Source organism: Coregonus clupeaformis, chromosome 1 (assembly GCF_020615455.1).
Source record: "Coregonus clupeaformis isolate EN_2021a chromosome 1, ASM2061545v1, whole genome shotgun sequence".
Lineage (NCBI taxonomy): Eukaryota > Metazoa > Chordata > Actinopteri > Salmoniformes > Salmonidae > Coregonus > Coregonus clupeaformis.
Genome location: NC_059192.1, coordinates 48908895 through 48936319, shown reverse-complemented (window position 1 = coordinate 48936319; position 27425 = coordinate 48908895). Strand labels below are relative to the sequence as shown.

Genomic DNA, 27425 nt, shown 5'->3' with positions numbered 1-27425 from the left:
CAAACCCACCATTCATGGATACGATATGATATACTTTATTGTCCATTTCCATGGACATTTATTTAATCTGCTGTGATGGTCCAAAAGAGTTATCTGAGGGTCCAATAAAGTAGTATAGACACCATGCCTCTCGATGGTCCAAAAACATAATCCAGAAGTCTAAGAAAGTGATCTCAGACACCCCCATTGAAGGTCCAAGGTCCAAGGGGGTGATCTGGGGTATTTCACCAAGAAGCAATATCTGGCTCATGTAATTATGTCTAAGAAGGTTATACACCAACCCTAGCAAGCTGTTGCATATAAATGGACTTGCAGTTGGTAGTTTGCTAATAGTTTGAGCATCTATAGATCATCTATTGTGGACTATCCAAATAAATCCTCTGTTGACACCATGTATACTCTTACATCCATTATTTCAGCATCAGAAAATAAAGCTCTCCCAACTCAATCCATATTCCTCACAAACCTCTGCCCCCCATAAAATAGCAACTATGTACTAGCATCTGCACCTGCTTCTGCCCCTCCTATCTCAACCAAATCCACACAGCCCGCCAGACACATTGGTCTATTGACACTGGAAGGGCACTATCTCCTGACTGACATAAAAGGTAGAAACTGGGACAGGGGGAGTGATTGAGTGACAACTGTACCTAGACTGTGTAATCAGAGCAGACGAGATATGGGAGGCTGCATGCGTCAGGTGGCGGGGTCCCCCAGAGGGAATTGCAGGGGCCTCAGGGGCCACTGGCTGTGTCTGGGTGTCTGGGGGTGGCTGCTCGCTGCAGAGGACAGAGTAGAGTTAACACAGCCAGGAAGGATCAGGAGAGGGAGGTTGTGCTCTGGAAAGGGAATGTTGGGAATTCTTTGTGTGACATATTGACTGTGTTCACTCTGCAAACTCTCTCTAGATTTTGCAGAACTGTACAGAAGCAACAGCTTGCACAGGCCCAGGTCATCTCTGTTGTATTGTATTAAGGCTGGTCAAATAAAAAACTGGTTTAAGATGGATGGATTGTTATGATGATGAGGACGTTAAGGGTTAAAGGATGGTGGGTTTGGCAGACTCGCTCTGTATGACTACAGTACTCCACTGCCTTGAGGCTCTCTGTTCTCACACTGCTCACAGACATGGCAGGTCTTCCCAGTGTCTCTCTCCTCACAGCTTCCACACAGTCCAGATGATCACAGCATCATCAGACCGTTTGACTTACCTTGAACACTGAATATGGACACTCTCCCCTGTGAATGTACTAAACCCAAAGCCATAGCCACTTTAAATGCATACGGCTCATGAAACCTTTCACCTAACCATTCACATAGTACAATCAAGGTTTTCCAAGTCTAATTGGAACATAAAAACAAAAACATGTTCAATCAATCACATCGAAACTGTTGACAAATGGAAAAAGTGGGACAACATCAGAACAAAACAGTCACTCTCAATGAAAGAGCACACACAAATATAGGTACATACCAAAGAAAAGGAAGAGCACTCAGTTGGCGGAGGACAATAAAACCACAACAGACAAAAACTTTCAACCCACACAGCATTACCTCTCAGGGGCTACGGGGGCGGGCTCTGGAGACTGCGAAGCAGCAGGTGAAGCCACCTGATTGGGCGAAGCAGCGCTAGCAGGCAGAGCGACAGGTGCGGGGCTGATGGAGACTGGAGCATGCTCAACAGGGCTACTGCATAAGAGGTTAGGTTGCATTGAGAGAAAACCGTCAGCAGTCTGAGGCCGAAAATCATATATACCAACAGCCCATGTAGGGCTGTGTGTATATGAATTAGAGAGTTAATGTCAGCACAAATAGACCTGTAAAGGTATATGGCTACAATCAAATGCAAAACCAAAAGCCTTGATTTATTTGGATAGCTCAGCCCAATGCAAGGATGTCCATCAAGGAACAAATTGAGTAGAAAAAGAGTAGAACAATAAATCAATGACAATTATTTATGAGTCTTATCTTTCAATATAAGGAGTTATAGCTCGAGGTGAGGAAAAACCTCTCTGCAGGAATGAAAAACCTCACAGAAAAAGAAAGCAATCTGCTCATAATAAGATAAAACTGACATTTTAACTATTGGTTTTGGGTGAGTCACTGGAGAACGTATAGAGACTGGCAACGGAGGTGAGTGGAGTGATATCTGGTTGTATAATGGAAAGCTGCCTAGCTGCTACTGCAGGAATCGATTGTGCATAATGGGGAATGATTAAATAACTGTGTCAAGACAAGAGAGCTTCATCAATCATGTCCGAGGCCAGAGAGAGAGGGTTACAGAGGGTACCACCTCACTGGGATGAAGCAGGCTATATGCTTGATATACACAGTCTTTACTTTAATAACACAGTGCATTAAACATTGATTTGTAATGGTATAGCATATCATACTAATCTAAATATAATCAGAGACAATCTAAGGTGTCGGGAGAATTTCAGCCATAAACCCTGCTGGGGGAAAGGATTACACAGAGTATACAACAACATAAGCAAAAAAGGAGAGAAGAATGTCAGCATGGCATAATCAATGAGTGCACACTACAGAACATTTGTGAATTTACTTTTAAACATAAGTAAAAACTAACAGTGGAGGCTCCCCAGATGTAAACACAGCTGACTTGGACATGAGGCCAAAACGTTGAGTGAATGACTGAGGGAGAAGGTGGGGTTGAGGTTGCCCCACTCCGGACTGGGGAGAACGGAATGAATGCAATGCCAAGGGGGAGCTGCCCAGGCCGGGGGACAGACAGAGGGTGGCAGGCATCTAGCAGCAACAGGCCCAGTGGTAGACCGATGGCTGACCCCTACTCACTTCCAGCACCCTGACCTCCTCTCCTGGACATCTCTCTGACCCCCCCCACCTTGATTGATGTTGCTAGTCCATTCTTCCTGTTGACATTTACAGGCAGGTATAGAAGGGATAGTTGGAATGTCATATGTCAGGGAGGTGGTGTGGCACAGAGAGAGGTCAGGAAACAGTGGTCTTAGGTGGTCATTTAACCCTTCATCACTTTCTGTGGTGAACTTGTGAGGTTAGCAAGTGCTCCTAGGTTGTGGTCTGTCTACGGTGTCTCACGGCTAGATGTGTGGAGTACGGAGTGGAGTGTTGGTGTGTCGGCAGGGGAGGCGGGAGGATCAGCACAGATAGACAGGTGATAGGTGCTCTCAGTTTGAGTGACAGAGGAAGTGCCTTTGAGGCTGGGTACAAGGATAGGACAGGCCACAGTCACACAGATACTAAAGACACTATTATTTCTGAATCCAACCAATGAAACCTATTACTAGGATAACGTTTTCATAAACAACGTTTTGTAGCATTAACTGCTTTCATCTAGAGCGACCTCTACAAAGTCACTTTTATCTGATGGGAGTGTAGGGCAGGGTTCCCCCAAAAACATTTTAAATGCCCAATGCAGTCAAAAACGTGATTTTACTGTGTTTTCAATACATTTCCACACTATGAGGTTGGAATAATACTGTGAAATTGTGAAAATTATGATAATGCCCTTTTAGTATAAGAGCTGTTTGAAAAGACCACCTGAAATTTCAGCCTGTTATGGTGGGATGGAGTTTTGGCCTGCCTGGTGACATCATCAGGCTGTAAATTAGTTAATAGACCAATAAGAAAGAAAGTTCCAAACCTCTCTGCCAATGACAGCTAGTTTTCAGTTTTTCCCTCCCACTCAGACCACTCCCAGAAAGTCCTAGCAAAATTCTTGCTTGAGAAATTACTCTTTGCTAAGAAGCTATTTTTGTTTCTTTTTGAAAATTTTAATTGAAAACAATCACAGTAAGGTAGTTCATTTTTACCCAGAAATGATTTGATATTGAGATAAAAATGGCGGCAGTGGACCTTTAATAAAAGACTGTAAAATCACCAGTAAATGAGCTCAATGTGATTTTAATAGAGGAAATCTGTTCCCCAAGACTGCAAGATCACCAGAAAATGAGCTCAAAGTGATTTTAATTTAGGAAATTTGTTCAGAAGCATTCCCACACATAAATAGAGAAGCATATGTGATCGTATCCCAATGTAGTCAAGGTTGGAAATGAATCTTTTTTTGTCAAATATTATTTCTGCTTGGGATTCTTGCAGTCAATTTGCAGTTTACAAATGATTTAAAACTACTGTATGTTCCGGCCCCCCGACCATCAGCTCAAAATCAGCCCACGGCTGAATGCAATTGTGGACCCCTGGTGTAGGGTATAAGTTACATTAGCTCATCTGGCAGGTAAAGACATCTAACTTCAATACAACTGGATCTCTATTTGAACTCAGACAGCCATGTACACAGACACACACATAGGCACAGACAGACTTTCCTCACAACAAGGGGTTTATATAAACAGACATCCTGTGCAGCTCACTTAGCACACACAGAGGACAATGGCCTTCAAAACACAATAACCCTCTCCATGCTGTTTCAATAGATTGCATTGACAGAATTGCTGTGATGTATTTCCAGATGTACTGAGGGAATGAGTGTTTCAAGTTAGGGGCATTTAAAGGATATTGTGCTTTGAAGGCTGAAATCAAAATATGTTACCTCAGATTAACAACATAATCTGAAGGGGAAGGGGGGAAAGAAGAGAGAAGAAGAAGAAAGAGACCTGACAGAGAGATGTTAAAGATAGAAGATTGCATACATGCACCGCTCTTTCATCTGCCAATTATCTATAAACAGTTTGGAATTTGAAATACTTAATCTGTAAACTAAAGCCATTTAATTTCTCACTTTCTCTCACTGTGGAAAGGAAGAACTTGAGGATACTAACTTGAGGATAGTTTTGAAGAGCACCCCACCCCACTGGTAACGTCTGCTTGGCACAACTGTCAACATAGGGAAATTGTGATTTCTCCCACTAAAGCAGCTGTGTTAGTAAGGCAGCTCCATGGGCAGGCAACCTCCTCAACTACCATTTCACTCTGCTCCTCATTCTCTGGGACAGAAAGAACACTCCGGGGTAGGCAGGCAAACACTGGAGTTTGTTTGCATGATACTGGTGAGGTGGGCAGGCAAGGGCAGACGATTGAGAGACAAGTCCATGCTCTTACAGGCAATTAGGAGGAGGATAATGGAGATTACAGCAAGTCAAGGCAGGGGAAATGGGTCTAGTACTAGGAGGTTTAGAGGCAACAAACAGGTGTGTATATTACCACGTTCAGCTACTTCAAAGCAGCAGTGAGCTCTAACCACGGAGGTTAGGATTTGTGAGCAGGGCTTGATGTTGAGGGAGGGGGATGGATGGGTTACTGGAGAGCTGTAGTAGAGGAAAACACTGACTAACAGGTGATAAAGGCAAGACTAAGACAAGGGAACGCAACGATTCAGACACACAACATGAAGACAGACACAAACACATACTGTAGCTGTCAACAGGTACCCCTCACCTTCTGTGCCCTTCACCTGATTCTCCATTGGGGCATAGGCCTACATTAACTCTACCTTCTTGACGGTCAAAACTGTGATTAGTCCTATGGATTAAACCTACAATACAACTTCTTATCGCCTACTGTCACAAGCTTCTCTATAATATTGAGACAACCACTACGGTCCTTGACGCTTTTGAAAACAATATCATTTTCTAAAAGAACCGATAAGAAGATGGGAAGTCACATGAGCACTAGGTCCCTAAAAAGTGCCCTAGAAGTCACAAACTGCAACAAAAAAAAATCCTGCCGACCACATGGGAACTGAGCACACACACCAAATGACCTTCCACTAATTTTGCAATGAGGGTGGGTTGAGAGAGTAAGATAGCCATGGAGTGATGTGACGAAATTTGATGTGAAGCAATGATGCCTGTCCTGATGTTTAGGAATGTTTGGTGTGTCAGTTCTAGAATCTGTGATGGAAAAAAAAGAGGGAGTGAGGTATAGGAGACGTAGAATACTGGAGAATGAGATCTTGTTTTGGGGCGGAGACTGAGGCCGGAGTATGATAGAGGAGGATGAAGAAGAGGAGCGATGAACGACGAGAGGGGGTCAGCCACCCAGAGGCACAGGCACTCCAGTGCAAAAACACAGTCTACCCAGCATGCATTGCATGCAGGTGGAAATCTCTCTCAGGAGAGGAGGGAGGGGGAAAGGAAGAGGCAGTTAGCAGAGGTTTCCAACGGTTACAAACGGGCATTAATAATCCATTCATCAGCCCACAGCAGAGCTAAGTAACACCAGCTCCCCTATGTGACAACCATACAAGCAGAGTTACCTTTCAAAGGGCTTTCAACGCCTTCAAACATGGCCTCGCCGAATCTCACTACTCACATATTTGACTTCCTGTTCTCCTCTCTTATGCGGGAGGATGGGACGACGCCCAACAGGGTGTTGTCTGACGGGTGTACTTCCATCCTGATATGATAATCCCTTCAGCCACATCTGACCTTCCTATAGTAGCAGCTAGAGACGCTTGCCTCGACAAGGCCTACATGGACAGACCATTGATGTAATACTGCTTCTATGTAATAACAGACAATCAACATAATATTGACCTCTGTTTAGGGAATCTCACAACTGATGGCATGATTATATTAGAGCTAATGATGGCTGAGTTTAGTACAATAATAATACAGTAATAGCTCCGTGTAACAGACTAAATGGCATGTGTGGAGAAGATCAAAGCCTTGTTTTCTAAAGATGCGCCAATGAAGCACGTCAGTTCATCCTTCTGTGGGTAATATGATCATTAGCTTGGTTTATTTCTACAGTCTTTTTAAAAAACGTTTCGGAATAGAATCTCAAAGTGATTGTACGATGTTATTTGTCATAACTATCTTATTACACTCTATATGAGGCAATTGGTTATTAGATATTCCAAAGCCACTTACATTATATAAAATATCGCTGTTTTTTCTAGGTCAAGTTGTATATACCACAGGTCAAAGGCCAATGTACTTGAAGCACCATTGAAAGGACAGAGGAGCACAAGGCTTTGCACTTTGTTGGGGGCTTCTGTGAAAAGCAATCCTTGACCAACTTAAATTGACAAAAGTCCTGCTTGAAAAGTGCCCTGCCCTTGGTAGCTGAGAAAAAATAAAAACTATTCAAATCTCTCAATACCAATGATGAAATGTAAAGATACTGTAATAGAAAATGGATGAACATCTCTCATTGAAGTCAAAAGCAAACTCATGGTCAATATAGAATCCAATAATGTTCCTTCTGATTGAAGTCATACTTGTAATCATGTGGCCATCTGGCCATGAGCCAGACTGCTACCTATCCTGTAATATTTTTTTAAATTCAGTGCAATGCACAATGCAGGCAGCACTCCTAATTATCCCTTTAATAGTCCACTTTACTTTATGCCATTCACTCTCTCTGAGCAATTCTCTAATTCCTCACTTTCTCATAGGCTGCAAGGGTTTGCTGCTCTCCACACATTCCAATGAGCCAGAGCCCGGGGATAAGGAAACAAACAAGCCATGTTTAATCTGTGAGTGATTCATATTGAGATTAATTACGACTTTTGTTGATATCGGGGAATTGTTTATCCTAAATTGGACCCTTGAGATCTCTGTTAAGTTCTATGTAATGGTTCCTTGGGAGCGGCTTTGAAAGTCTAAATAAACAACTGATTTTATTTAGAGTTTGTGATGACTCATACAGATGTAGGGTCTTAATTTGACCAGTATTGTCATAGCAAAATAATCCTGCAGCAAAAGGATTTGAATGGTTAGTCCATAATGTTGCTTGATCGGTGGTTAGGCTATTAGCTGGCCAAAATTGGGCTACATGAAAAGCTTAATACTGTTAATATAACTGTGTGTTATTGAGTGTTTTCAGTTAATTTATTTAAAATCATGAAGCTCATCTGCATTTCCTGTATCTATAATTGTTTATGGTCTCTAAGAGGGTGTTAGGCTGCTATGCCTTAAAGTTAGGCAACTATTTCCTCTATAACTTCCCTTTAAAGCCTGTAAACTGCCACATCAAAACGTAATCTCTTATCTTTTCAGAGAAACAATCTGATACGAAAATGTGTTTCATTCACAGTGGTATTGTTTTTATTCATACTTATCACAATGTCAAACTCAAATAGTGATAATTAGGTATATAAGGTTGAAATATAATACAACTTTTTCATACAGCTGCAATTAATTTTGAAAACTAGGATCAACTTTCATAGCCAGAATAAGAGGGAAAGATGACATTGGGCTAAAATCTCCATTACAACATGTGATCAACAAGTATTGAACAAACCTCTTTCCACTAACTCACATTCCAGTATCTTTAGCCTGACCTTCTCCTCACTCACCTGCTCTACCCTTCTCTAATTGCTACAGTTACATTCGGTCTGACGCGTCTTTTAAACCAGGGCTTTTTCTGGCACGTTAAGGATTTGAGCAGACAGGCCATTGTGCCAATTTTTCAATTTTGCAAAACGTGGGCCTTTAAATTCTGTGTCAAACTTTTCCCTGTGGCATGAGGAAAGACAAAAAGGAAAATGGGGGGAAGAAAGAGAGAGGGAGAAAAGGGGGGATGAGAGATGGGTTAGGGACTGTGGCCTCCACTCCCCTGCCTGAGTCCTGTGCACTGGGGGCTCCCAAATCCTCCACAATCACAAATCAACCCCACTCCTGGGTGGGTCTATGATGTCCTGCACTATACTGTATCAGGGTCCCTGATGAATTAGCTCAGGCATGAGAAATCACTCAAGAGAAAATAAAAAGTGATACAAGTTCTGTGTCGTTTCAGCTGGAGGAGTCTAACAAACTGCTGGGAACTTGTGTGAGCTCATCATGAGGGCTATTTGTAATCCATGTGAGGGGCACTGCAGCATCGATACACTTCATACTATTCTCACTGTTGGCTCAGAATGACATGAGTCACAGGATAACCTTCAAGTTCAGCACAGAGAGTGGTGTGGAGTTGGGGCCTGAAGCAGGGCTGAGTGACCCTGTGACCCTTGACCGCTAGCTCACAGCAGGAACTCTGCTCTGTGCTCATATGGTCTGGTCTGGAGAAATGCCTAAATACAGCTTTTCTGCTAGGCCACCGGTCGCTGCTGCTAGCTGCCTACCTTGATTTCCTCAGATGTTCCACGTCTGGGTCTTGCACTATAGGAGAGACAGAGACAGAGACAGAGAGAGAGACAGAGAGAGAGACAGAGAGAGAGACAGAGACAGAGACAGAGACAGAGACAGAGAGAGACAGAGAGAGACAGAGAGAGACAGAGAGAGAGAGGGAGAGAGAGGGAGGAAGAAGACAGAAGAGGAAACATCAGTAACTGAGTGTTTGGCAGGGTAAGAAGGGTATATATACTACACTCAATTAAATATAAATAGAATAGCACTACTTACTGAACTCCGTTCCCGTGATGTGGGCGAGGAGGCGGAAGGACTTGGACTGCACCTGGGAGGAGCTGCGGGCCCAGTCATTCAACTCCATGTCCCTGTCTGCAGTCTTGATGACAGCCTGATACACTGGGGAGGCACTGTCTACCTGAGCGTCTTTAACTGGGAGCGAACTGGAACCACAGAGAGAGGGCTGGCTCGTCACACTGGCACTAATTCATACCCACCATAGCCATTGGGGGTTGTTATTCGGATTCTGATCACAGTGTTCAGAAACTGCAGTCTGGTGGTGATTATTTATTATTGGGGTATGTCTGAGTGTATGCATATACTATAACTAACCTGTGTAGCCTACTTAGATGACTAAGGAGCATTGGGAGAGGACCTATTTCAATTTGTGATGTAAAAACCAGGATTGGTCTTGCATAAGGGGAGCTGCAAGAGAGGGGCTTAAAAACTGGACATTAAAAAGCTGCATCCGCCAGCTTATGCTCACACAAACCAGTGATAAAATGCTAAAATGCTGGCTAATAGCTTCCTATTTGCAGAAGCTTGCATGTGAAGCATTATGGCTGCATAGCTACTAGCTAGCTTGGACCCTGTGGTATCTTTTCTCAACAGCATATTTCAGAAATATAATTTCAAACAATAAAAAAAACACTGTACCTTTAGCAGGAGGAGGAAAGAGCTCAGAACATTCCGTTTAGTGTCATTATTAAACCAGTATAGTTCCTGGTAAATGGCATAACTATTGCTGGTCAGCTGCACATTCCCTGAGCACTGATTGGGAGAGTCAGAGTAGTTCTGGCCACCTAGCTGAGGCCAGCACTTCAATGTGTCCCTCCTCCGTTCATTTCCTTTTTATATCCTATAAATCATGCATTTTTTTTGCAATTCAAGAGAAGATTGACCTTTGATAACATCACATCAGACAATAAAACCTATTTTACAGAGAGCCTTGAAACATAAAGAATCCCTGTGTAGCCAGCAGGGAAGTGGACACCCTCTAAGAAACGGTTTGCAACACCATGACAAGAACATGATGGTGAATGGAGGAATGAGTGGAGCGGGGAAGGCTTGATGGACATGACGAAACTGACAAATAACAAAATGATGATTCTGTGGTTGACCTGTTGGCAATATCGGTTTGCACTTCACTCTGAGCTTTTCTAAAACCTCAAATAATGTATGGCAAGAAAACATCTAATCCATGGATGTTTTCCATGCATTTCAAAACAGCACAATTTCAGCACAATTTTCCAACTGAATGGAAAATTGTTAGTTAGTAATCAGATAGTCATTGATAAAGAGCCACAATCCCTGAATATCAAAACAACACCATATAGTGATGTTCTCTACAAACAGCTGCTCTGCAATCGACTCCCGTCAAATTATGATGCCATCGTTGGATTAAGGATGCAGAGGCAATATCCGGCAATTCTAGACATCATTCCATCAACTCACAAACTACGCCAATTGGTGGCTTGTGTCGAACATTGCCATGGGTAACAAAATCAGACTCTCCATTCAGTGTGAGAACGTATTGGGTTAGCAGAGAGAAGGTTTGGGACGAGCGGGGTGGACAAGCAAAGAGTAGTGAGGGAAACGGACATGGAGAGGGAGGCGGAGGGATATGAAGAGACAGCACACAGGCTGTGCTCCATAGGTTGTCACAGAGAGGTCTACTTACGCCAAGGGGGAGCCGGCTGGGACTTCCTCTCTATACAGCAGGGGTGGGGTGGGGCAGGGCGGGCGAGTTGGGACCGTGGATGGATGGAGAGGGGTGGGGGGGAAGCAGCATGTCATGGTGGGTGGGATGGACAGTGCAGTGATGGGGTTGGTTGTGGAGGAACCGAGGAAGTGAGAGAGGGAGGATTAGATATGAACCCCATAGTGGATGTCAGAGTGAGAGCCTTAGTTTTCCTCAAACTCACCCAGAAAAATGACACTTTTCTCCACATATGAACAAAACAAGAGTTTACGGTCCCAATTTTGCAATGGTAACTAGCTGAATATGATGTGTGTCCTGAGATCTTCAGGTATTTGAAAGGTAATTATGAGTGTGGGTGAGGCTATGTAAAGGGATCAGAGAAGGCTTGGTGACTAACTTGGTGGCTTTATGCTTGAAGGTGAACACAGCATGAAGACATTCAGAGAATGAATGGAACGAATCTAACAAATACACTTGAATATAGCAACAGGTGACCTGCCTTTGTAACAATGAATATGCCTTTATAAATATACTACATCTGTGCCTTAGTGCACCAAACCAAACCCCTCCAGCACCAGGCAATACAATAGTAATACACCCACAAAACTAACTGTCAAAACCTGAGCATTACACAACACAAAACCAACACCACCTTTGAACACACAGATCTCACTGCTACCTATTACAAACAATCTGTGTTGTATGTATGTTCCTTCTTGACACATACAGAATGCACTTAGGATATACAGACCTGTACAACCATTTTAAAGGATGGTAACAATCCTAGATCATCAGACCCTGATAAGACATCCTGATGAAGTCAGTCTGTGGCTTTAGTTTCTCCAGCACAGCGCGGCTACACTACACTGCAGTGCCAGACTAGTTCAGCACAGCCAGCAGAGGAGAGGAAAGGAGGGGTACTACACTCTTAGAAAAAAGGGTTTTACCTGGAGCCAAAAGGGTTCTACCTAGAACCAATAAGGGTTCTCCTATGGCGACAGCCGAAGAACCCCTTAAGGTTCTAGATAGCACCTTTTTTTCTAAGAATGTATTAAAGTCATGCAGGTTGGGTAGAAAAGCTAGAAAGAGTGGGTGGGGGGAGGAGAGAAGGAAAGGGAGGGAGTGCAGAGGAAGGATGGTCTTACCCGCCCTCGTGGCCCTTGGACTGGGACTGTCCGGCGATGGCGTCCATGATGGCGTCCTGGGAGTACATGCTAATGGGGGTGTTGTACTGGGCATGGATGATGGTGGCCTTGCCCCCAGGACCCTTCACCTCGATGGGCTTGTGGGTGGACAGGGCAGTGTCCTTCAGCACATTGGGGTTGAAGTTGGGGACGTACTCGTTGCTGTCGTGGAGCGGTGGAGGGTTGGAGGAAGGTGGCAGGATAGTGATGGGAAGGGAGAAGAGGAGAAGAAGGGAAGAGACAGGTAAAAAGAGGGGAAAGTGAAGGAGAGTGAGGAAGGAGGGTGGCAGTGGAAGGAGAAATGGTGTGAGATGGGAAATTCAACAGTGTAATAGCCGGCTAGCAGATCAGTTTGTGCTTTAGCCAACTCCTCTGTCATGTATACTGCCATGTGGAACATCAACATGCATGGCACAACAACGGGTGGCACAACAAAGTTGTTGGCTAATGCACAGAGATCTGCTACCCGGCTACTACAACAGTGTGGGGCTTTGGAGAGAAAGGCTGATCAGTTGCCATAGAGACGTTGTATGTTACACAGCAAACATGCTCTCTACAGTAAATCTCTCAGTAGAACAGGCACAGCACAGCTCACATATCTGCTCACACACTCAGGTTTCCCTCAATATACAGTTCAACCCTCCCAGGTATGTGGGAGCATCAGCCTACAGGCTCAGATGATGTTATACAACTGGCCAGCAAGTAAACTGATCAAGATAAAAGAGCAAATGGAGACGTTAATATAAACATGCACATCTAAGTTACTAAAATATAAAGGCTAATTTATTGAACCATTGCATCATCATGCAGAGTTTCAAAATGATCTGCAAATGATTATGATTATTTTTTACATCGTATTAGCCATCTATCAAGTGGAAGTCAATTACACAAGCACATGCTTCACACTTCCACACTCTCCACCTAAATGTCATATGTACATGGTTGATTGCTTATGGGAGAATTTAGCATTAAGTCAGAAAATTCTCTAATAAAAAATGTCCCAAAACACTATTAATGAACAGGGATCTTGTCTGTGAGGGTTTGCAAGTTAATGAACATCGCAGGCAACGTAAAAAATAAATAAATGAGACTGAGGTTAAGATTTATTAGACGTTCTCTGGCGGACTTTGACGACATTTACATTGCAAACCAAAAAGGTCATTATCAATACCGACACTAGAACTGCTCATCCATCTCAAAGGCAGAATCACTACACAACAAGCCAAGACAATGCACATCCACTTCACACCAAAGAGACTGACAATAACAACAACAACATGACACTACACCACACAATCGTTTGGGCACACGCTACTACACCACATCCAGGGTAGGGTACTAACTTGGCAGGAGTGTTGAAAATAACCTGCGGCAGTGGAGAAGAGAGAGAAAGATACAGTGATTGACAACACAATTACACTCGACAATCCACCTCCACAAGGTTGCTCATGTGGTGTGAAAGGCAAGCCGCAACGTATGTCAGAGATTAGAGAATAGGACAGGAGAAAATGGAGTGATAGATTGAAGTGGGTGAAGGTGAAGACTGACTGAGTTTACTGGGAATCACAAAACGCAACAATGAAAGCCATCAGTGACAAAGATGTTTTCACCTTTGTTGCCGTTCATCCTCGACTATGATTACTGAGGCTTGTCCATCACTGATATAAAGCCATGGCAGTGCAGGCTCCTTCAATATATAACATATATATAACATACAGTGGGGAAAAAAAAGTATTTAGTCAGCCACCAATTGTGCAAGTTCTCCCACTTAAAAAGATGAGAGAGGCCTGTAATTTTCATCATAGGTACACGTCAACTATGACAGACAAATTGAGCATTTTTTTTCCAGAAAATCACATTGTAGGATTTTTAATGAATTTATTTGCAAATTATGGTGGAAAATAAGTATTTGGTCACCTACAAACAAGCAAGATTTCTGGCTCTCACAGACCTGTAACTTCTTCTTTAAGAGGCTCCTCTGTCCACTCGTTACCTGTATTAATGGCACCTGTTTGAACTTGTTATCAGTATAAAAGACACCTGTCCACAACCTCAAACAGTCACACTCCAAACTCCACTATGGCCAAGACCAAAGAGCTGTCAAAGGACACCAGAAACAAAATTGTAGACCTGCACCAGGCTGGGAAGACTGAATCTGCAATAGGTAAGCAGCTTGGTTTGAAGAAATTAACTGTGGGAGCAATTATTAGGAAATGGAAGACATACAAGACCACTGATAATCTCCCTCGATCTGGGGCTCCACGCAAGATCTCACCCCGTGGGGTCAAAATGATCACAAGAACGGTGAGCAAAAATACCAGAACCACACGGGGGACCTAGTGAATGACCTGCAGAGAGCTGGGACCAAAGTAACAAAGCCTACCATCAGTAACACACTACGCCGCCAGGGACTCAAATCCTGCAGTGCCAGATGTGTCCCCCTGCTTAAGCCAGTACATGTCCAGGCCCGTCTGAAGTTTGCTAGAGTGCATTTGGATGATCCAGAAGAGGATTGGGAGAATGTCATATGGTCAGATGAAACCAAAATAGAACTTTTTGGTAAAAACTCAACTCGTCGTGTTTGGAGGACAAAGAATGCTGAGTTGCATCCAAAGAACACCATACCTACTGTGAAGCATGGGGGTGGAAACATCATGCTTTGGGGCTGTTTTTCTGCAAAGGGACCAGGACGACTGATCCGTGTAAAGGAAAGAATGAATGGGGCCATGTATCGTGAGATTTTGAGTGAAAACCTCCTTCCATCAGCAAGGGCATTGAAGATGAAACGTGGCTGGGTCTTTCAGCATGAAAATGATTCCAAACACACCGCCCGGGCAACGAAGGAGTGGCTTCGTAAGAAGCACTTCAAGGTCCTGGAGTGGCCTAGCCAGTCTCCAGATCTCAACCCCATAGAAAATCTTTGGAGGGAGTTGAAAGTCCGTGTTGCCCAGCGACAGCCCCAAAACATTACATTTACATTTTAGTCATTTAGCAGACGCTCTTATCCAGAGCGACTTACAGTTAGTGAGTGCATACATTATAAATTGTGTTTTTGTTTGTTTTTATTGTTTTATTTTCATACTAGCCCCCCGTGGGAAACAAACCCACAACCCTGGCGTTGCAAACGCCATGCTCTACCAACTGAGCTACATCCCTGCCGGCCATTCCCTCCCCAACACTGGACGACGCTGGGCCAATTGTGTGCCGCCCCATGGATCTCCCGGTCGTGGCCGGCTACGACAGAGCCTGGATTCGAACCAGGATCTCTAGTGGCACAGCTAGCACTGCGATGCAGTGCCTTAGACCACTGCGCCACTCGGGAGCACGAACATCACTGCTCTAGAGGAGATCTGCATGGAGGAATGGGCCAAAATACCAGCAACAGTGTGTAAAAACCTTGTGAAGACTTACAGAAAACGTTTGACCTGTGTCATTGCCAACAAAGGGTATATAACAAAGTATTGAGAAACTTTTGTTATTGACCAAATACTTATACACCATTCCACCAAATAAAATCATAAAAAATCCTACAATGTGATTTTCTGGATTTTTTTTCCACATTTTGTCTGTCATAGTTGACATGTACCTATGATGAAAATTACAGGCCTCTCTCATCTTTTTAAGTGGGAGAACTTGCACAATTGGTGGCTGACTAAATACTTTTTTCCCCCACTGTATAACAGACTCTGCTTATGTCAGAGCAGTGGTATGAAGTGATAAAGAGATAAAGTGGGAGAGAGTGAGTGCAATAGACGAGAGAGAGAGATATTTTCGTACTGTATGTTTTGTAGATGAGGATAGAAAGCGAGATAAAGAAAGAGATATAGGGAGAGAGAGGGGTGAAGAGAGAGGGGTGAAGAGAGAGGGGTGAAGAGAGAGGGGTGAAGAGAGAGAGGTGAAGAGAGAGAGAGGTGAAGAGAGAGAGAGGTGAAGAGAGAGGGGTGAAGAGAGAGGGGTGAAGAGAGAGAGAGGAGAAGAGAGAGGGGTGACGAGAGAGGGGTGAAGAGAGAGGGGTGAAGAGAGAGGGGTGAAGAGAGAGGGGTGAAGAGAGAGGGGTGAAGAGAGAGGGGTGAAGAGAGAGGGGTGAAATGAGAGGGGTGAAGAGAGAGGGGTGAAGAGAGAGGGGTGAAATGAGAGGGGTGAAGAGAGAGAGGTGAAGAGAGAGGGGTGAAGAGAGAGACGAAGAGAGAGGGCCAGATGAGACAGGCAGATATATTGGGGTACTGTATGTTTAGCACAGCAGAAGAGAGAGAAACCTGAACCCAGCCATTCCAAGGCCTGTTAAAGAGACGACAAGAACAGGTGCTTGTCCTGAACCATCGTCACGGTGACAGAGTAATCTTATCGCTCTCCTCAATTATTGTATTTTTTGTTAGAAGTCTCGTTAAGATAGCACTAGAGGTCTCATCACAAAGACTGATATAGCACTGCAATTAGCGATTCACCTCTGACTTTCCCATATTCAAATTATGCTATTAGCATTTCATTGACACATCAGACACAATCCCCAATCTCACTGTGCAGTCACTTCAGCCATCCTGGCCACGTTTAAAGCAATGGTTTGGTTGATCTCTTCAGATACACACGTACTGTAAGGCTTGTCTGGGACGTCACGGTGTGTATTTCGGCAGAGGGGACACCTAATCTCCCGTGGGCTCTTTGTATTACCTGGAGGAGGGCCACAGGCTGAGTTAGGGGCCTTTACAGGGACTGTGCTGCCTCCCCTCTGGGGCAACCTAAATCACTAGGACCAACTGGGGTCACCAAGCTGTCTAGAGCCCAGATCAGAATAAGAATACACAGCTAAATCTGAATGTTCTGAGACTCTTTCCATCCTTCTGCCCCACGAGGGCAGAGCAGCAGGGACTGGGTGGAGTAGGCTGGAGCCCCTTGGAGTAGGCTGAAGTTATAGCTATAGACACTGATCTATGGTTAGTTTTGTGGGGGGGTTTCTCCAAATGTTGAAAGTTAGGCTTTGGAGAGGGTTAGCTTTGGAGAGGGTTAGCTGATCCTACACCTGAGCCTACAGGCAACTTCTACCCGAAGATTGTACCCAACTCCCTCCTCTCCACTATGGGGTTAAACAGGCCTAGCCACCCCTGGCTGCTGCTGCTACTACTACCAGGCCCCCTGGCCTATTCCACTTGGTTACATACCCCACTGAGAGGCCTGCTGCAGAGCCCTTTCCTCTGTGGCTCTCCTGGAGCTGGGCCATCTCTCGCAGGGTCTCAGCTGAGTACAGCCCAATAGGGGTGTTATACTGTGCCTTCTTTGTGGGGGTCGTCTTGCCCCCAGGGCTTGGCGTTTGCCTCTTGGTGGGCGACCCTGAGTAGGAGTTTGTCTCGCCAGACGCCTCTAGTGACACGGAGGAGGTATTGCAGGCCGAGAGGCCGCCATTGATTTGGGTTGTTTGACCCTTCAGGAGGGGAGAGATGTGGGTGAGGTGGATAAGGGGGAAGACAGATAGAGGTGTGATCAGAGAGAACAAAGCAAAAGGTAATCTATCAAATTCAAAAATAGAGTTGTATGAAGTTAAACTTGGAAGGCAGGGTGGGTGCTGCGTTATCACCAATATTACCAGTAGAGGGCAGTGAGAGACTTAACACACATGGCTCCCCACAGAGAGTGTCCAATTCTGAGAGGATCAGATCAGCAAGGTCCAGGGCTGTTCTCACAGACCCCAGAGCTGGATGTGCTGCTGCTGCCTCTGTTGCTCCTTAAACCCCTAATGGAGGAGCTTTGCATGGAGCTTTCTAGAGCTCTCTACCCTGATGCCTCTGGCCTGGGAGGAGGCACTGGTCCTCAAACCACTTCGATCCCATATGAGTGTGACTGAAGAGAGTGTGTATGTGTGTGTGTGTATCTGTGTGTATCTGTGTTTGCGCGTGTGAGTGTATGTATCTTTTGTTTATAAGTGCAGGCTACAGAAATTCTACAACTAGGGAAGTATGAAAATTAAGCATTCGTTGTGCTGAATATCTTGGGAGAGTGAGACTGAACAGAGTGTTTCTGGCTGAGTGTGTAACGTCTCTGAAGGTGCCGTCATGCTTACCTTCTGGTGAGGGATCTGTTGCATGGGAGAGTCGATTCTTGGGGTGGCGCTTTGCAAAGCTGGGCGCTTTGATCTGCAGCAAAACAATGAAAATAAGATACAATAGGAATATTACAATTATTGCTGTGTGACATGGAATTCTACGACATGTATAACACATAACAAGTGGTTGTCAGAAAGGTGTTCTGCACTGAAACAGCTTTAATTTCATGGTTTATGAAAGAGATCAAAATAGATAGAGAAAGAGACAGAGAGACAGGAAGAGGAAAAGTGGATCGGAGAAAGATAAGTGTCTGACAAGTCCATTAACATGAGGAGCAGAGGTCAAAGGTCACAGAGACAGGACCACAGAGAGGCCTTGAGGGGACATGAGCACAGCAGCTAGGCTCAATCTGAGACCTTCATAGACTGCTCAGATACAAACTGTGTACCCTCCTTATCACCAAGGACATAACATGGATTCCAGAGCCACAATAAAGTAAATTCCATACATGTTTCTATGAGAAAGGTACATTCTTTATGCTCAGTAAGAGCAGGAGTCAATCCACCATATTGTTTGCACCACCAAGGTTCACCAACAATGAGTTGAGGTCTAATTCAGAGAATAACATGTGAACGTTTACAGAAGGCTTCTCTCCAGAGAATGTCCTCCCATCTTGTTCGTCTAATGGACTCATTCTAGACCCGGACCTAGCTCTATGGAGGTGGTATAAGAGCATGGTCAACGTTCATGGGTGCAGAACGTTCAGTTTTAGCACCCTTTTGGTAAAGAAGTTCAGATACACAAGTGAAATTCCAAGAAAGCAGTATGTTTGTGCTTCTTATTTTGAATGAGTCAAGACGTGAGATGCTTGCCATCTGCACTTCTCAAGTCCCTTAATGTATCTTGAAGGACATATTCATTTATTCAATGCATTTTTTATTTTATTTTATTCTCTGGCCTTTTGCCCTTTGTCCGACTGCTACACAAAAGGCCCAAATGGCTCTGGCATTGTAAATAGAAACCATATACAGTATTTGTTGTTGTTCACAAGTTGAGCACAAAGAAAAGGATTCAGTGACCAGACAACTCCGAGTGTACTTTCCAAAAGTTCCAATTTACCAAAGTTTGGCCTTTTTGACCTGTGATTAGACTGGCTTTAGAATATAATACCCAAGATGAAAAGCCGCCAACTTTACCATGCTGTCAACTTTTTGCCGCCTTTTCTTTATATCTGAAAGGTTTTGCTAGTAACAAATCCTGTACTTTTATTTCCGCCAAACAAGGTAGCCATGATTGCGGTAATACACTGCTCAAAAAAATAAAGGGAACACTTAAACAACACAATGTAACTCCAAGTCAATCACACTTCTGTGAAATCAAACTGTCCACTTAGGAAGCAACACTGATTGACAATAAATGTCACATGCTGTTGTGCAAATGGAATAGACAACAGGTGGAAATTATAGGCAATTAGCAAGACACCCCCAATAAAGAAGTGGTTCTGCAGGTGGTGACCACAGACCACTTCTCAGTTCCTATGCTTCCTGGCTGATGTTTTGGTCACTTTTGAATGCTGGCGGTGCTTTCACTCTAGTGGTAGCATGAGACGGAGTCTACAACCCACACAAGTGGCTCAGGTAGTGCAGCTCATCCAGGATGGCACATCAATGCGAGCTGTGGCAAGAAGGTTTGCTGTGTCTGTCAGCATAGTGTCCAGAGCATGGAGGCGCTACCAGGAGACAGGCCAGTATATCAGGAGACGTGGAGGAGGCCGTAGGAGGGCAATAACCCAGCAGCAGGACCGCTACCTCCGCCTTTGTGCAAGGAGGAGCAGGAGGAGCACTGCCAGAGCCCTGCAAAATGACCTCCAGCAGGCCACAAATGTGCATGTGTCTGCTCAAATGGTCAGAAACAGACTCCATGAGGGTGGTATGAGGGCCTGACGTCCACAGGTGGGGGATGTGCTTACAGCCCAACACCGTGCAGGACGTTTGGCATTTGCCAGAGAACACCAAGATTGGCAAATTCGCCACTGGCGCCCTGTGCTCTTCACAGATGAAAGCAGGTTCACACTGAGCACATGTGACAGACGTGACAGAGTCTGGAGATGCCGTGGAGAACGTTCTACTGCCTGCAACATCCTCCAGCATGATCGGTTTGGCGGTGGGTCAGTCATGGTGTGGGGTGGCATTTCTTTGGGGGGCCGCACAGCCCTCCATGTGCTCGCCAGAGGTAGCCTGACTGCCATTAGGTATCGAGATGAGATCCTCAGACCCCTTGTGAGACCATATGCTGGTGCGGTTGGCCCTGGGTTCCTCCTAATGCAAGACCTCATGTGGCTGGAGTATGTCAGCAGTTCCTGCAAGAGGAAGGCATTGATGCTATGGACTGGCCCGCCCGTTCCCCAGACCTGAATCCAATTGAGCACATCTGGGACATCATGTCTCGCTCCATCCACCAACGCCACGTTGCACCACAGACTGTCCAGGAGTTGGCGGATGCTTTAGTCCAGGTCTGGGAGGAGATCCCTCAGGAAACCATCCGCCACCTCATCAGGAGCATGCCCAGGCGTTGTAGGGAGGTCATACAGGCACGTGGAGGCCACACACACTACTGAGCCTCATTTTGACTTGTTTTAAGGACTTACATCAAAGTTGGATCAGCCTGTAGTGTGGTTTTCCACTTTAATTTTGAGGGTGACTCCAAATCCAGACCTCCATGGGTTGATAAATTTGATTTCCATTGATAATTTTTGTGTGATTTTGTTGTCAGCACATTCAACTATGTAAAGAAAAAAGTTTTTAATAAGATTATTTCATTCATTCAGATCTAGGATGTGTTGTTTAAGTGTTCCCTTTATTTTTTTGAGCAGTGTATATTTAAAAGTCCTGCCAACGCTTGAAGTATAAACTTCGCATTTCATTATATTGTTGTCTGACATTAAACTTGTGCAGAAATATTTGTAATGCATTTATTCTCTCATTTACATTTTAGTAATTTAGCAGACACTCTTATCCAGAGCAACTTACAGTTAGTGAGTGCATACATTATTTTTGTATTTTTCATACTGGCCCCCCGTGGGAATCGAACCCACAACCCTCAATGCTCTACCAACTGAGCTACATCCCTGCCGGCCATTCCCTCCCCTACCCTGGACGACGCAGGGCCAATTGTGCGCTGCCCCATGTGTCTCCTGGTCGCGGCCGGCCATGACAGAGCCTGGATTCGAACCAGGATCTCTAGTGGCACAGCTAGCACTGCGATGCAGTGCCTTAGACCACTGTGCCAATCAATATAGTTCTGTCCTTCAAGTGTTCTTGTCTATTGTCACAGAAATGTTTTGGCATTTAGCCTGGTGGAACGCACACTGCCATTTTCTTTTTACTAGAGATGTTGGTTATGTAATTATTACCTCAGGATGTGCGTTATGCCAGAAGACAATTCGCACAGGATTCGTTTTTACAAACTGCTCCCTGTAATTCAAAAAAATAAAATCATTAAATGTAGTACTATGAAGGAAGCCTGGAGGGTTCTATTTTAGGCGTGAAGATATTTCAACATCATGTTGAGACGATAAAAGGCTTCAATGATAACTCGTGCTTGGCTGCCAAATGTATAGGTGTCCACATAATATAATATTGAGGAAGTGTGATCATGATCATTATTTTTGCGATCTACAGTCAACGTCCCTCCTAATGAAAATGCCCCCCATCCTGCTGATGTGAGCTGCTGAACAGCGGACTTGCACTTGAGATGCGTTAATAGGTGAGAAAGTGAACTTGCCATTTCAGTGGGGGAATCACTGCTTTGCGATCTATTTCCTACATCAACACCCAGGCCAGCCATTAAATAGGCCTAGCCACTGTACTTTTTTTATTGCACATTTAATTAAACTTCAATTCATTGGCACAAAACATATAGGCCTTAACAAAAGTATTCACTGTGAAAGGTGATACATTCATATGAAATATATGCACAGGACTTTGTTTTAATCATCAATTTATCAAAACAGTTCTGGTTTTATTTCTCAAGCTGCGAGCAACACCTGTCAAACTCTGTAATGTCTCGGAAAACACAGGGATGTCAAAAAGCACGGGACTAGTATTATCAGAGGACTTTGGAGTTTACCAAAAAATAGTAGGTTATTCCTCTCCTCCCTTACATTTTTTATTAGTATTATTTAATTATTCTGTAAGAAAACTCCACATGTGAAAATCTCATTTCACATGTGGAATTGCATGTTCATATTTGAAAAACATTAACATGTGTAAATCATATTTGCAGTTTCAAGAAAAGTCCACCCAATGGGTACACACTGGTTGAATCAACATTTTTTCCATGTCATTTCAATGAAATTATGTTAAACCAACGTGGAATAGATGTTGAATTGACGTCTGTGCCCAGTGGGCATGTGTAAATGTCACTCCACATGTGAAAATCTCACTTTAACATGTGAAATTGCAAGTTCACATGTGGGGGTGAAATGTTTCCACATGTGGAATGGCAAATTCTGTAATGCCATTCTGTAAAAAGGTTACTTACAGTGAGGGAAAAAAGTATTTGATCCCCTGCTGATTTTGTACGTTTTCCCACTGACAAAGAAATGATCAGTCTATAATTTTAATGGTAGGTTTATTTGAACAGTGAGAGACAGAATAACAACAAAAAAATCCAGAAAAACGCATGTCAAAAATGTTGAAAAAATTTGATTTGCATTTTAATGAGGGAAATAAGTATTTGACCCCCTCTCAATCAGAAAGATTTCTGGCTCCCAGGTGTCTTTTATACAGGTAACGAGCTGAGATTAGGAGCACACTCTTAAAGGGAGTGCTCCTAATCTCAGCTTGTTACCTGTATAAAAGACACCTGTCCACAGAAGCAATCAATCAATCAGATTCCAAACTCTCCACCATGGCCAAGACCAAAGAGCTCTCCAAGGATGTCAGGGACAAGATTGTAAACCTACACAAGGCTGGAATGGGCTACAAGACGATCGCCAAGCAGCTTGGTGAGAAGGTGACAACAGTTGGTGCGATTATTCGCAAATGGAAGAAACACAAAAGAACTGTCAATCTCCCTCGGCCTGGGGCTCCATGCAAGATCTCACCTCGTGGAGTTGCAATGATCATGAGAACGGTGAGGAATCAGCCCAGAACTACACGGGAGGATCTTGTCAATGATCTCAAGGCAGCTGGGACCATTGTCACCAAGAAAACAATTGGTAACACAGTACGCCGTGAAGGACTGAAATCCTGCAGCGCCCGCAAGGTCCCCCTGCTCAAGAAAGCACATATACAGGGCTGTTTGCCAATGAACATCTGAATGATTCAGAGGAGAACTGGGTGAAAGTGTTGTGGTCAGATGAGACCAAAATCGAGCTCTTTGGCATCAACTCAACTCGCCGTGTTTGGAGGAGGAGGAATGCTGCCTATGACCCCAAGAACACCATCCCCACCATCAAACATGGAGGTGGAAACATTATGCTTTGGGGGTGTTTTTCTGCTAAGGGGACAGGACAACTTCACCGCATCAAAGGGACGATGGACGGGGCCATGTACCGTCAAATCTTGGGTGAGAACCTCCTTCCCTCAGCCAGGGCATTGAAAATGGGTTGTGGATGGCTATTTCTATGCAATCCGGTTTCCGAGCTGGTCATGGGTGCACTTCAGCCACGCTCAAGGTCCTAAACGATATTATAACCGCGATTGATAATAGACAGTACTGTGCAGCCGTCTTCATCGACCTGGCCAAGGCTTTCGACTCTGTCAACCACCGCATTCTTATTGGCAGACTAAATAGCCTTGGTTTCTCAAATGACTGCCTCGCCTGGTTCACCAACTACTTCTCAGATAGAGTTCAGTGTGTCAAATCGGAGGGCCTGTTGTCTGGACCTATGGCAGTCTCTATGGGGGTGCCACAGGGTTCAATTCTTGGGCCGACACTTTTCTCCGTGTATATCAATGATGTCGCTCTTGCTGCTGGTGACTCTCAGATCCACCTCTACGCAGACGACACCATTTTGTATACATCGGGCCCTTCATTGGACACTGTGTTAACAAACCTCCAAACGAGCTTCAATGCCATACAACACTCCTTCAGTAGCCTCCAACTGCTCTTAAACACTAGTAAAACTAAATGCATGCTTTTCAATCGAACGCTGCTGGCACCCGCCCACCCGACTAGAATCACCACTCTTGACGGGTCTGACCTAGAGTATGTGGACAACTACAAATACCTAGGTGTCTGGTTGGACTGTAAACTCTCCTTCCAGACTCACATAAAGAATCTCCAATCCAAAGTTAAATCTAGAATCGGCTTCCTATTTCGCAACAAAGCCTCCTTCACTCATGCTGCCAAACATGCCCTCGTAAAACGGACTATCCTACCGATCCTTGACTTTGGCGATGTCATTTACAAAATAGCCTCCAACACTCTACTCAGCAAATTGGATGTAGTCTATCACAGTGCCATCCGTTTTGTCTCCAAAGCCCCATACGCTACCCACCACTGTGACCTGTACGCTCTTGTTGGCTGGTCCTCACTACATGTTCGTCGTCAAACCCACTGGCTCCAGGCCATCTATAAATCACTGCTAGGCAAATCCCCGCCTTATCTTAGCTCATTGGTCACCATAGCAGCACCCACCCGTAGTCTGCGCTCCAGCAGGTATATCTCACTGGTCATTCCCAAAGCCAACACCTCCTATGGCCGCCATTCCTTCCAGTTCTCTGCTGCCAATGACTGGAACGAATTGCAAAAATCTCTGAAGCTGGAGACACTTATCTCCCTCACTAACTTTAAGCATCAGTTGTCAGAGCACCTTACCGATCACTGCACCTGTACACAGCCCATCTGAAATTAGCCCACCCAACTACCTCATCCCTATATTGTTATTTATTTTGCTCTTTTGCACCCCAGTATCTCTATTTGCACATAATCTCTTGCACATCTAGCATTCCAGTGTTAATACTATTGTAATTATTTTGCACTATAGCCTATTTATTGCCTTACCTCCATAACTTGCTACATTTGCACACACTGTATATATATTTTCTGTTGTATTTTTGACTTTATGTTTTTTACCCCATATGTAACTCTGTGTTGTTTTTATCGCACTGCTTTGCTTTATCTTGGCCAGGTCGCAGTTGTAAATGAGAACTTGTTCTCAACTGGCTTACCTGGTTAAATAAAGGTGAAATAAAAATAAAATAAAAATTTCAGCATGACAATGACCCAAAACACACGACCAAGGCAACAAAGGAGTTGCTCAAGAAGAAGCACATTAAGGTCCTGGAGTGGCCTAGCCAGTCTCCAGACCTTAATCCCATAGAAAATCTGTGGAGGGAGCTGAAGGTTCGAGTTGCCAAACGTCAGCCTCGAAACCTTAATGACTTGGAGAAGATCTGCAAAGAGGAGTGGAACAAAATCCCTCCTGAGATGTTTGCAAACCTGGTGGCCAACTACAAGAAACGTCTGACCTCTGATTGCCAACAAGGGTTTTGCCACCAAGTACTAAATCATGTTTTGCAGAAGGGTCAAATACTTATTTCCCTCATTAAAATGCAAATCAATTTATAAAATTTTTGACATGCGTTTTTCTGGATTTTTGTTGTTGTTATTCTGTCTCTCACTGTTCAAATAAACCTACCATTAAAATTATAGACTGATCATGTCTTTGTCAGTGGGCAAACGTACAAAATCAGCAGGGGATCAAATACTTTTTTCCCTCACTGTAGCCTACCTGAGTTTAAATAATTATTTCTTAATTCTGAACCATCCACTCCATTATTATTGCAGTCCTCCATGTTGTTGCATTGATTGGGGCTGTGGCAGTCACGAAATTTCGTCAGCCGGTCAAGCAAACAACTGCCGGTCTCATGGTAATTGACCGATAATTAACATAAACACATTTAGCATCTCCTGGCTTCCACAGATAGCCTACAAGCCACTGATGCAGACCTTTGGAACATCCATATTTTTAATAAAGTCTAATAAATCCATGTAATATAGCCTACAACTTCGCAATTAATCCATTATTTATTTTAGCCAGGTCTAAAGAAACATGATATGAAGAACAGAATAGCATACTCTGAGTTGTCCTTATGGTAGGTCCTCATCTGGCTATGCCATTTGGCTGTGGACTACACTAGGTCATTTAGCAGACAAAATTTGCATAGAATTCCGTGGCATTATTTTATAGTATGAAGAATTCAATTGAACAAAGCTGAATAAAATAGAAAGGACATTTTCTCCAAACGATTTGAGGGAGTGCGCACATGCGGCTATTCTGTGTTGAGCGGTTAACAAAGAAATAGATACTTCTATATGCTTAATTTAGAGTTATTAATGTAACTTAGTTGTTCTACATGCCTCGAATTTCCCGGCGGCATCCCCTTTGTGTGGCCGTAATGCCCCCTAAAAAAATCCATGCCTTTTGCGGCCAGTGGCCATTGTGCTCTTGGGCTGAATATAATAATTATAATTCCCTTCTCCCTGAGTGCTACGAAGCACCTCTCATTCACAAGCACCTCTCATTCACATGGCTCTCCATCACGCGATCGGTTCTTTCTCACAGGCTACAAGTGAAGACAGACACATTGGGGACGCAACTGCGTGCGTCCTTATCCAATTCCGAGGTGCATATTTAAGATATTGGAAGAACTGTCCACATTTACTTTTCGTCAGCCAACGAGATGAGTAGGCCTAACGAACAGCAAAAGCACTAGCCTACATCAATCTACTATCCCCCATATTAGAAGAGTTTACCTGTTCTATTATTCTGTGCTAGAAATAAATATTCCAAACATAGTCTGGGACAGTTGTGGGATGCGATAGATCCCAAATTAATACAACCACTAGCATCAAAACACTTTTTTTACGCAATGAGGCTCAGGCAACAGATCAGAACGTTTAGCTTAAAATGTTGATAAACTATTAGGCTATTTCTTCTCATTATAAGTGCAGCAATGCGTACACGGCAGTAAGCTATAAGCGCAAACGTTCCATTAGCGGGAAAACACCATTATCAAAAGTGACCGCAAATTCTTGATTTAATCTTGTCTTTACATATACTAAATAATATATGTGTGACATTTGTTTTTATTTAGAATGGACCATTATCATGCACCTGTCTCGAAAACAGGGGCAGCGGAAAAAAATACATGTCATCTATGTACTTAAATAGCGAATGGAGGAC

The 27425-nt window shown here is 44.0% G+C and overlaps 1 protein-coding gene across 1 annotated transcript in view; it reads right to left on the bottom strand.

Moving 5' to 3' along the window:
* The window catches only part of LOC121577002 (LIM domain-binding protein 3), a 74431-nt gene that overhangs the window by 9538 nt on the left and 37468 nt on the right, over window positions 1–27425 (bottom strand). The window contains exons 3-10 of the mRNA XM_045206090.1: window positions 18247–18319; window positions 13538–13560; window positions 12156–12356; window positions 9306–9472; window positions 9026–9062; window positions 8318–8420; window positions 1555–1781; window positions 651–779 (exon numbers count right to left, since the gene is read on the bottom strand). Coding sequence (XP_045062025.1) covers window positions 651–779; window positions 1555–1781; window positions 8318–8420; window positions 9026–9062; window positions 9306–9472; window positions 12156–12356; window positions 13538–13560; window positions 18247–18319 — 960 coding nt within the window. The remainder of the gene's footprint in view (window positions 1–650; window positions 780–1554; window positions 1782–8317; window positions 8421–9025; window positions 9063–9305; window positions 9473–12155; window positions 12357–13537; window positions 13561–18246; window positions 18320–27425) is intronic.